Below are 12,063 nucleotides of genomic sequence, written 5' to 3' on the forward strand. Positions count from 1 at the left end.
TGTTTAAGAAATGCCATTGAATTAAATATTAATATATTTATTCTTGATTCTTGGATTCTGAAGTAGAACAAATAATCTGAAGTATATGTTTTAATGTTCCTTTCTCTCACTGTACATATCATATTTAGAAATAATAAATTTATCTTTTTAATTTATATTATTTTATTATTTTATAATTTAATTTTATTATTATCCTTCCCCTCGAAAGTGTAAGCTTCATGAAGCAATATCCCTCTTTGTTTTTGTTTACTATTATACTTAATTTTGTCTGATAGATATTTGACACTCAAAAATTATTGAATAAATAAACATTCAAAACATTGCTTTTATTTTCTTTGTTTTAAAAAAAAGAGCTTCATAATTTTTCTGTTTATTTTTAATGAGACAAGATGCCATCAGACTTGTTATTTACCAATCTAGCAAGGAGGGTGGTCTTTTGAAATTTCTGCCTCTGTGATTAATGAATCTTTTCTCAGGTCTACGACTTGAGAATAGGTTGCTATACATAACTTTTAGTCCAGTTCCTGATTCTGGCAAGCTTTCATGTCGTGTGACTTTGCTATCCTCGGGAATATCTTCTATCCTGCAGTTTGGTTTTTTGTATCTCTTCATCAAGGACTCTATATGGATTTTTTAAAAGGCGACGTCCACAGATTTAACATCACAAATGCTTTGAATCAGAATCTCTATGGTGAGTATAAGATTGGAGTATTCAAAAAATTTTTTCACAGGTGATTCTGGTACCCCCCAACAATTTATTTTAACCTATCAGAATAAACACTATAATTTCTAGCATTCACAATAACAATGCTGCTGTCACTAGCAAATTCAGTATTTAAATATTTGTACTCTATCACTCTATTTCTTGTCCTACTTGCGGGGATGTGAAAGATATATCTTTGTGCACAAAACAAACAAACAAACAAACAAATAAACACGCAAAAAAACTATGTAATTGAGAGACAGCTCATAAATGATCTGATATGGACTTCACTTCTTCCAGGAGCAGACATGAAATGAAGACACATCTTTTAAATGGGCTTTGCTTTCTCAAGTTTATGTCAGTTTTTCTTAATCCTTTTCCATGGATTTATATTAAGTTATTTACATGGGCCCTAAAGAAACTTAAAATACATTCTGTAATATGTTGTCTGATAATCATAGCCTGCAAATTTTTGATTATCGCTATATCTTCAGCAGTATTTTAATGAGAGATTGGAAGAAGTTGCATCAGGGGTTGCTAGATAAATTCAATTTTAAATTATAAATGATAAGGTTTGAGAAATATATGACTTAATACATGAATGACAGATGTCATGACAATATAAATGCTCCATCATACTAGACTTCAGGCTTGAGTAACTGGTCTCGACTTTTTTTTTTTTTAATCTTAAGATTTTTTTTTTTTTAATTTAGGCTATTAATTTCTGCTCCCCCCTTTCATCTCTACCTAGTCACTGATTTTATTGAGTTATGTTGCCTGAGCAAATATTTTTTCTTCTATTACATACTAATCTCACTTTAAATTTACATGGATCATATGTTCTAATCTTAACCACAAATACATAGCCTCATGCTAACAATGAGTACTTCTATTCCTTTTTGTTTATAGTTTGTTTCATTATTATAAATTCATAGGTAATTTATTGTTCCATCACATGTAAAGAGTATGGGAATTATCAGCAAAAGAATCGGAAAATGCTCAGAAATGACATCCTACTGAATGTACACACTGTTGATTGGAAACACAGCAACAGGATTTTTTTTCCCTCCCCTCACATGTGTGTTTCACTATCTGCTCTGGCAGGAGGTATGCAACGTCCATAATTATTTAAGAATTTTAAGTTTTCTTCATTCACAGTTTTTCTTCCATTTTCTGATACCTTGGTATCTTTTCCTTGATATTTTTTCTTCATAGCATAAATAAATGCGATAAACAAAATAACTGTTAACAACTTAGTGCTCCCAATCAAGCCCCAGAAGCTGTACCTGTGAAAAGAAAAAGTCAATTTTCATTTTAAATTGTATGACATAATTTACAGAGCTCCTCTCCAGTATGCAGAAGACCTTAAAAAATTGTTAGAAATTATACATAAAAATATTAAGGCAGCAATTCTAATGATTCTTTTTGTTGGTGCATAAGGAGTTTTTGATTATTTTAAATGGAATATTAAGCAGAATATTTTAAACAGAAACTAAGGGTGGTTAATGATCTACCCAAGTGCTTTCTATAAAAAAAGGTGTATTTGGAATGGTTAACTTTCTCTGAGGCAGATTAGTTCATGTGTAGTGCGACAGATTATAAAGAGAATGAATTGACTGAGATAACCAAATTGAATGCATTTAGATTGAACCAAGAGCCAACGTTTAGCTTATAGGCTGAATGCAGTCTGAAAGGCCCTGCAGCATGGCCTACTGGAAGTATTTAACAAAACCACACAAAACAATCTAGCACACAAGGTCTATTCCTGTGAGTCTCAATTAAAATAATTAAAATCACCTGAGGAACAAACAAACAAAAAGTCACCTGAAGAGATTAAAAAACTTTCACGCTCAGGCCGCACCCCTTGATGAATTAAATCAAAATCTCTACAGGTAGGACACAGAAATTAGTATTTTTTTAAAGCTCTTCAGATGATTATAAAGAGCAGGAAAAACTGACGACAATTAACATGGTAGGTTAGGAAGCACTCACTGGCTTCACGACATTGTTAACTAAATGTCGACAAGCTTTATGCAAAAAATATTTTGAACAATCAGGTTTAATTGAAGGTGAATGGAATCAATTATATAATTTTGACCTGTTTAAACTTAAGTTTATTTCAATTTTAATCTTCAGTGGGATCTTGTGGTCTACCAAATAAAATGAAAGAAATATTTTAAAAGTCTTCAAGTATATTTGCCTCATGCTTGGGTTATGTCAAGTAGTAATACACTAATGTTGAACTTTTAAAAAATTCCATTGCTATCCAGAAAATTAATGTAGGTTTCTGGTTAGGTGACTATTGCTGAGAAAACTTGAAGAAGTTGGGTTTAGATTTAGGACTTATATCATAATATAGATTTCTATTCTTTGGATTAGGAATTGATGATATTTGTCTTGCTAGATAAAATCAATGAATGATTATCTGGTTATTATCTCTACATAATAAATCTAAAAAAGTCACAGGATAACGATTGAACTATTTTTATGTATTCATTGGTGAGTGCACCACTTTTTTTTAAAAAAAAAAAATTCTACTTTAGACAATATTTAGGCAATTACTTTGCAAAGTACTTTAAACAATGAACACGACTAACCAAAGGGAAAGAGATAAGAGCCATGAGTGAGCTACAAAATGCTGAGTTCTAAAGAGAGTTGTTTCCTGGCTCAAACTTTATGAAAGATTCTATGTTTGGAATCATAAAGTATGTAGCTTTTTCAGACTGCCTTATTTCTCTTAGCAATGCGCATTTACATTTCTGCCTAATTTTTTTTGTAACTTGATAGCTCATTTCTTTATATTGTTGAATAATATTTTGTTGTATGAAAGTATCGCAATTTGTTTATTTACCTACTAAAAGACATCTCAGTTGCTTCCATTTTTTTTTGTGTGGCAATTATGAATAAAACTGCTATAAACACTAATGTGCAGGCTTTTGTGCGGCTGTAAGTTTCCAGCTCATTTGGGTAAATAAATACCCAAGAACACAATTCCTTGGTTACACAATAAGCCTATGTTTAGCTAGTAAGAAATTGTCATACTGTTTTCCACACTGGCTGTAACATTTTGCTTTTCCACTAGCAAAATGAAAGAGCTCCTGATGTTTCGCATCCTTGCCAGCATTTGATATTATTTTCATTATTTAAGAGCTCTTTATATATTTAGGACATTTGCCTTGTGTCTGTGTCATGAGTTACAATTTTTTTTCCAATTTATCTTTTGTCTTTGAATTTGCTTCAGATAAGTTTTATGACACAGAATTTAAAAAAAATATATTTTATCTTTTTTTTCTACTATGATTTTGGGGTTTGGGTCACACTTAAAAACATTCCTTCTTCCTAGATAATTAAAAGAATTTCTATCATAATTTCTTCTAATACTTGCAGTTTCATATTTGCATATTTGATTAATCTGCAATTAATTTTTATTTAAAGTTAAGGTATTACTGCCACTATTTTTTTCTAAATGGCCATATAGTTTTTTTCCTTATGAATAGAAGAGTATAGAAACAATTCTTTCCTTTTTGTTCCCTATGACTAGAGCCCCAGTAGGTAATTTTGTATCTTCCAAGAGAAGCCAGAGGCCATTGAATATAGCTATTGTTGTTGTTTAATATTAGGAGAAGTTTTGGAAATGACAAGATTTGAGAATAAATTCCAGATCTTTTTATTATTAGCTGTGAGATTTTGAACAAGTTATTCTTTTTTATACTTGGTTTCTTCATATCTAAGGAAAAAAAAACATATATTTTCTAGAGTTTCTATGAGTATTAAAATGAGATACCAGATTGCCTGATACAATGCTGAATATGGTTTATTAAATGATGGCTATAACTATTAATATTATTATACTGACAATGAAACCTCATCCTTTAAGAATAGTCAAGGGAAAAATACAAATTAATGAAATATATTAATGACAACTTACCCAAATAACTTGGAATTATATATTCTACAAGACCCTTGCTTTCCAGAGCTGTTGATGGACCACTTCATACATGTTTTATCAATCAGGGCCCCAAAATATATAGGAGCTGGAATTCCTCCTACAACATGAGATGAGAAGACATCAATCTAAGAAACATGTTTCAAATGTAACTGGGTGATATTCTACATTGGTACACTTTGGAATAAATAAAAGTTAAAAATTTTGGAGAATTCTTCCATTGTTTTGACCTAACTCTACTCAAGAATTAAGATTATTAGGAATCTCAAAATCTCGAACCACATATAATAGCATAGACATCTATTATCTACCCTCACCCTGCCACCACACATAGAGAAAAAGAAATTTTATATTCCTGTACACTCTGTTCTTCCTATAATGCCAACTTAAGTTAAAAAGAAAAATGTTGTTAATAAAACTTGAAAGTCATGTTGGTTCATGTGCAATTTTTTTTTTTTTTTTTAGACAAAGAGAGCTGGAAGAATGAGAGTAGACATAATTTCATGAGGAAATGAAAAAAACTTGCAGCTTAACTGCTACAAAGGCAAGAGATTTTTCAATACTATTTTTAAGAAAATTAAAAGGTGAGTGCCAACACTAGGACTTCCTCTATTAAAAAGCCCAGGCCCAAACTCAGAGAATGCTAGGCTCCTGGCCAGTTGTCCTTCTTTCTCTGTTTTTAGTGTCACTAGAGCCCATGATCATATATTTTTCTCTCCATAGATTGTTTGCATTTTTAATGCCTTTTGAAGCAGCCTGGGTTGTCCAGGTTAGGGCCTGTGGTGCTGAATTTTGTTTCTATTAGTGTTTGATTACAATGATGCCTCAGTCTCTAGTGGTCTGTGCCTAATCCAATTTTTATTTGTGGTATATAATTTTGCAGACTGTAAGATTTTTCAGGAACATTTGCATTATCTTATGATAGATATACCTGTCTGCTTTTACTGTTATTTGAATAAACTATGAGATTGACTCCTAGTTCTAAGCATTGGTAATTTGATCAAAAATTTTTAAACACGACAGTAGAGCTCTATTCTTCAGATGGTAGAACTGAAGTATTCATAATTATACTTTGTTCTTTTTTTGTATTTTGATAAATAATTTTCAATTTTTATTTTGTTACATAAAATGGTAGTGATTCACATTTTACAATTTTACTGATTTCATTTATTTTTAATCATTCTCAATTTTCTGAGAATGAGAAATCTTAAATGATAAGGGGTTGGTATATGAGGCCAATATATCTGAGGAAAAAATGGGTGAGAAATTCACAGATTTCAAAAAATCACAGCTACCCTTTGAAAAATAAAAAATATATGCCAATAATTTCTTTTCCCCATACAAAACCACTGATTTGATCAAACTTATTGAATTACATTTTTAGGTAACAAATTTGGTCTTAAATCATTAATGGAATTTTAAAACTTCAAATAATCTGTTTTCCAGATACCTTTTTCAGTTTAATATACTCTATAGACAGTTTACACATTTATTGTATTGAAGACAATTGTTTGTAAATTGCAAGTATGGTACTCAGCATATATTTTTCCCATAGCAGCAATTAGGTCCACTGTGCCACATATATTAGACATATCAAAATAGAGCTCACAACTGGGATGACAAAGTTCCTTTCTTTCTATTTTATGGTGCTAGAAAAACTTTCTCTTTTCTTAATCCTATTTCAGCATATCGTAATACAGAGCGTAAAACAAATATGATTCCTTGTTCTAGTTAAAGATGAACTTGAACTATAATTAACAATCGAATTCTCTTTTAGATTACACAGTTTTCCTCTGTCTCTTATTATTTATCATTTACCATAAGAATAGAAATGGTTTTTACTTATACTATTCTTTTTTTATTTTCTTAAAATTTGAAATTAATTAAAATCAGTCTTTGAGCTTTGACACGAAAATTTATATCTTGAACTTATAATCTGTGTATTTATCATACCTAGTGATCGTATAATTAGTGAATGAACACCCATTGCAAGCGATTTCAGTTCAGGTTGAACATTTCTGAAATAAAATAAAGGCAAGAAATCATTAAACACCTCTAAAATCCAAAGCTGAGTCCAATAGTAAAACGTTTCTCAATGTCATTGTTCTTCATGGTCTAATGAAAACATTAAAATATATTTTTTCAGTTGTTTTAAAAGAAAAACATTTGAATGATAATAATAATAAGACCCTTATTCATTTAATGCATTACAATTTCAAGACAACTTAACAAACATTTTCATATTGGATCATGATTAAATTCAATGAGAGAGTGGTTGAAATAGACTTTATTATGTCTATGAAGAAACTGATTTTGTGTAGTCTAGTTGACACAGGCCATGAGCAGATACTTTAATCTAAGTCTAGGTCTTAGCAGAGCTCTTTTTGTCATCTAAATTTTTGTCATTGCTGTTAACAGAAGTATTGACTAATATGATTCATGAACTACATAATATAACTGGGGGGTCAGAAAGGTATCTGTATTTTAGTATCTAATGTATTTTAATGTCATTTTAAAGGTAGCAAGCACATTTGTAACCTCTCTTAGAAATTAATTCACTCTTTCATTTAGAAAGTTATTTCCACAATTCCATTTTCTGTGTTCAATGAGCAGGTGACAGTACCATCTCTATGACAACCTAGTACATGAGTTATCCAGCAGCAATGGAGAGAGGGTGACTGAGGCTCAAAAATCCAATTTTTTACTGAAATACTGAATTAACTGATACGAAGACTTATTTTTTTCTTGAACTGTTTGGATGACTATATTTCTTCACAGAGATAAGTAGATTTAGTCATTCAACAAACATTTTCAAAGTGCCTCCTAGAAGATTCATGTTAGTTCTTATCCTTGAGAATAAAGAGATAAATTGATGTTTCATACCAACCAAGTGACATAGAGAAGTCACTTAACCTCTCCTAGGCTAGTTTCTTTATCTCTTGGTCCCAGGACTCTTACTCAACATGGTTTAGTACATCCTTTAATCACATCCAGTCTCTACTCCTTTTCAATCACTTAAATTCTTCCATTGTATCCCCTGAAACTCATAGTCTGTTACCAGCCAAATACTTATATCCTACAATTTTAGCAATTTCTTCACTTTCTTGTTCTAAACAAAATTGGCTGCCTATTGATGGGTCTCTTTCTGTGAAACTCTCAACTTTCTCTAACATCCTGTGTATCACTGGCCCTGAAGTGTAGGTGTTCTTGCTTTTTTTAAAAAACCACTTCTAGACATGAGTGTCTCCTCTGAAAAACCTCTCACTTCCCTAAACTACTTCTTGTAGTATCTACAGAGTTGACCTACCACCTCCATCATTCATCCTTGATGATTTTAGAACTAGGTTCTCCGTCATTCTTTTCCCAAAATTATTTCTGCCACTTTTCCTAGTTATTTTAATATTCATGTGGACTATCATTCCAATGATCTGGCCTTCCAGTTTCTTGATTGCTTCATTCCATTGTTCTTACTTCCATTCCATGGTCATGACAATCAGTATGCACTTCCCTAATTCTCTATTTTGAGCATCCCCTTCTTCAAAACAACCTCTTAAATTTTAAATTCATTCACTCTAATAAACCAACTCCAACATGCTTCAGCCCCATGGGGCTCTTTAGGTTCTTGGCTCTTCCCACTTTTTCACAGGTCATCTCTAGTTTACTCAGTTCCTTTCTCACCATGATCTCTCGTTGCAATCACTGCTTGCATATATCCTGGACTTTTTTGTCCTTCTCATCCTTTATTGTACTAGACAAAGAAAGATTCTTTCATCTAACATCAGCTTCTTCTGGACCTATAACCACAATGCTGCACTGGCTGGGGGAAATTATTTGACCATGCTGATTAGGCTCATTTTAAATTCATAAGTGCAAACCCTGGGTGGATTACCAGTGCAATCTTACTGTATTTTACTAGTCCATTTTCCCAATCAGTTTATCCCCCAATTTTCAAGATTACTTGTTTACATTTCCTGATCTCTTCTCAAGCCTCTTTCTTTTTCCTTCTCACTCTCAGCTGATTACCTTGCTTTCTATTTAACAGAGTAGAAGTATTCAGAAAAAAATTTGTATGCCCTTGCATTCCTGAAGCTACACATTTGCATGCTTTTTACCCACATAGATGATCTTCCCTTCTATTACAGAGTAAACACTGTGCACTTGTTTATATCCCTTTTCATCTTCCTCTGCTATTGTTCCTCCTCTTTCCTGCATTATCAACTTCCTTCATCTCTACTGGTTAATTCTCATCAGCATGAAAGCTTGTTATAATATCTGGCATTAAACATAAACAGAATTCTTGATTCTACACTTTGCTAGCTAAACACACCTTTTCTTTGCTTCTTTTTAAAATTCTACACCTAAAAAGAAAATTTCCTCCTGGCTATCTGCACTTCCCCTTCTTGCATTTTTTCTGGATCCATTGCGAAGTAGCTTTTCCCCCTCTCATCTTCATGTACTGTTTTTGTCAAAGCTAACTTGGCCAGCACATAAAAAATCCAATGGTTACTTCCTAGCCTTTAACATCCATGACCTCTGAGCAGCCCTTGATACAGTTGCTCACTCCCTCCTTCATGATACATTCTTAATTTGGCTTTTGAGACATTGCCATCTTGGTTTTTCTCTGACCTCGTGGGACCTCCTTCTCAGTTTCCTTCACTGGATTCTCCTCTTATTCTTGGTCTTGAAGTTAGAGTGTCTAGGACCTGGTCCTAAGATGTTGTATGTATCTGTACTCGATCCCTAGAAGATCTCAACAGTGTTAAAGATTTAAATACTATCTGTATGATGCTGATTCTAAAATTTATGTCTCTGGCTCCATTATTTCTCCTAAATGTCAGGTTGTATATGTGACCTGTCGCTGGAGATCTAACAGACATCTCAGAATTACAGGGATATTACAAATTCTTGCTTCTCCATTTTCTCCAATCTGCTCTTCCCTAGCCCTCCCCAATTTGTTCAATAGTATCACCATCCTCTCAGAGGTAGGCCATAATCTTGGGATCATCCTTAATTTTCATTTTTACATGCCACATTCAATCCATCAGCAAATCCTACTGACTTTGCCTTAAAACCAAAACAAAGACTGAAGATTCAATAACTTCCTACTTCCTTTACCATCACCATCTTCGATCATGCTTCTATCCCATGAAGAACTATCACAGCCTTCTGCTTTTCCTATGTCTATTCTTGCCTCCCCAAAACATTTTCTTTACACAATAGCCATAGTGGTCTTCTAATTGAATGAGCCAGTCGTATAATTCTCATGTTTAAATCTCTCTGCCAACTTCTCAATACAATTAGAATAAACTCCAAGTCTTTCTTGTGACCCAAAGCGTCTATTATCTGGACCGTAATAGCTCTCTTTTCCTTACACACTGTTAATCTTGTATGTGTCAAGTATGGTCCACTTCAGGGCCTTTACTTTTGCTACTATCTTGCCTAGATTGCTCTGTACCTATCCTTATATCAGTATGACTTGTATTTTCATTCTTTTTTCAGGTCTTTTAACATGACTTCCAAAACACAATAGTTGAATTATTACTGCTTACCTGCCACCAGCCTCTCCCTGCATCTATAGCCTTACTCTGATTTATTTTTCTTTTTAATGCTTAACACCTCTTCTATTTTACATATTTAGGAGCTTATTTATTTACTGGGTTTTCTTCTACATGCATCCAGTTCTCCATCCCCTGACCTCACTGGAAGCTGATAAAATTAGGGCCTTCATCACTTTGTTCACAGTTCTGTCCTCAGCATCTAGAATTGTGCCCAACACATAATGAATATATATTGAATGACTGAATAATATCAGTACTGTTTAGTCTAGTTTTAACACTATCCTTGTAACATAAGAGCTGGAAAATCATTAATAGATTAAAGTTTATATTTTTGTTTTACAGTCTATTTCACAAAAGTTTCCTTTTGGTAAAATCAAAGGTTGATGAAAGATTAATAAATGTTTTTGACAAATGGTGATATTAATCTTAACCATTTTCTCTAAAAGATAAAATATAGATGTTATCAACAATGGAGCAATGATATCTCTAAAACTCTCTTTCTTTTCATGAAAGATTTTAAATTAAGAAGCTAAAACTTATTGAGATGCAAGATAACATGAAGTTTTGAGATGATTTTTCTGTAAGTAAATATCTGTAATTTGGCAAATATGGAAGACTTCTCCTTTTGAGTAGACATTAATTTATATTAAGGTGGAGCTATATCTGTGGAATAAATTTGAGAAGATTTGGGGTCAGAGTAGAATTTAAACAACTGTAGACTCAGTTTACAGGTCTATATTCATTTTAACAAAAGTTAGTACATTTATTTTTTCCCTTCTAGGTCATGCTATTAACTAACAGTGACTTGTGGTCAACACCTAGGTCTTAAAAGTATAATTAGATGTTAACCCAGGTCACTATATATATAATTTGAGATCTACATTCAAGTCTTTATGTTTTCAATTTTAGGTGACTGAATAATTAATTTTACCAATAGGGTAAAATTATCTGATTCCTTCCTAATTCTTTAATTTTATCTTCTGCCATTTCTCTCTCACTCAGTATGTTCCACCCAACAGGCTTGTTTTCATTTCTCAAACACATCAGCTCTTTTCTGCATTGGCACTTAGACCTGTAAAGTTCTTCATTTGACTAACTTTATCTTATTCTTTTGACCTTTAGATTAAATACCTTTTTTTTTTTTTTTGAGAGATACTCTCTGAGTCCTCTTCTTCACAGCTCCTCACCTCAATCCAAAATTAGGTCTTTCTTATTATTCCCTTTAATAGACCTCTTTTTCCTTAGGAATACTAATGACAATTTATAATTATGTTTTTATTTTTAAGCTGTTTTACATCAATTTTTCCTATCATACTCTAAACTGTATGGAAATAAGTACTTTATCTGTTTTATTTACTATGGAACATTCTTCATCAAATATTTCATTAAATATGTTCAATGAGTGAAGAAAAGAATGACTTCTGTTCATATATTTTTCTCTGTTCTATGAAGGTATTTGAGAGACTAGGTCAATAGCCATTCTGAGAGTAGATTAAAAGCTTTGAAATATCATAGTCTCTATATTATACAGTCTGTTTTCCAAATGTTTTCTTTCAATAAAATCATAGGTGATTCACTCTGACAGGCTCATCAGGGAGCAAGGCATATCAAAAGTAGGAGTTATTTTAGAATCACAACAGGGATTCTTTTAGGACTGAGGTGACTGTCAATCAGTCTGTGTTTTAATATTCTTAGTAAAAGGAGAAAAAATGGAATCAAGATTTTGTAATGTAAGAATCAGAAGCAAAGTTATTATTAATTATGGCATTGAAGTATCACAATAATCTTAAGACTGTACATTCTTAAAACATTAAAATGTAACACAATATGAATTTGGGTTCTAAATATATTATGGA

General features: G+C 32.2%; 1 protein-coding gene across 2 annotated transcripts in view; it reads right to left on the minus strand.

Moving 5' to 3' along the window:
* Positions 1-1,373: 1,373 nt before the first annotated feature.
* Positions 1,374-12,063, minus strand: part of SLCO1B3 (solute carrier organic anion transporter family member 1B3) — a 37,340-nt gene continuing 26,650 nt past the window's right edge. For both annotated transcript variants that reach the window (XM_023524097.1, XM_023524096.1), the window contains 3 exons: positions 6,603-6,667; positions 4,632-4,749; positions 1,374-1,989 (listed from right to left, as the gene is read on the minus strand). In XM_023524097.1, coding sequence (XP_023379865.1) covers positions 1,776-1,989; positions 4,632-4,749; positions 6,603-6,667 — 397 coding nt within the window. In that variant the 3' untranslated portion in view covers positions 1,374-1,775. The remainder of the gene's footprint in view (positions 1,990-4,631; positions 4,750-6,602; positions 6,668-12,063) is intronic.

Source organism: Pteropus vampyrus, unplaced genomic scaffold, assembly GCF_000151845.1.
Source record: "Pteropus vampyrus isolate Shadow unplaced genomic scaffold, Pvam_2.0 Scaffold444, whole genome shotgun sequence".
NCBI classification, from domain to species: domain Eukaryota; kingdom Metazoa; phylum Chordata; class Mammalia; order Chiroptera; family Pteropodidae; genus Pteropus; species Pteropus vampyrus.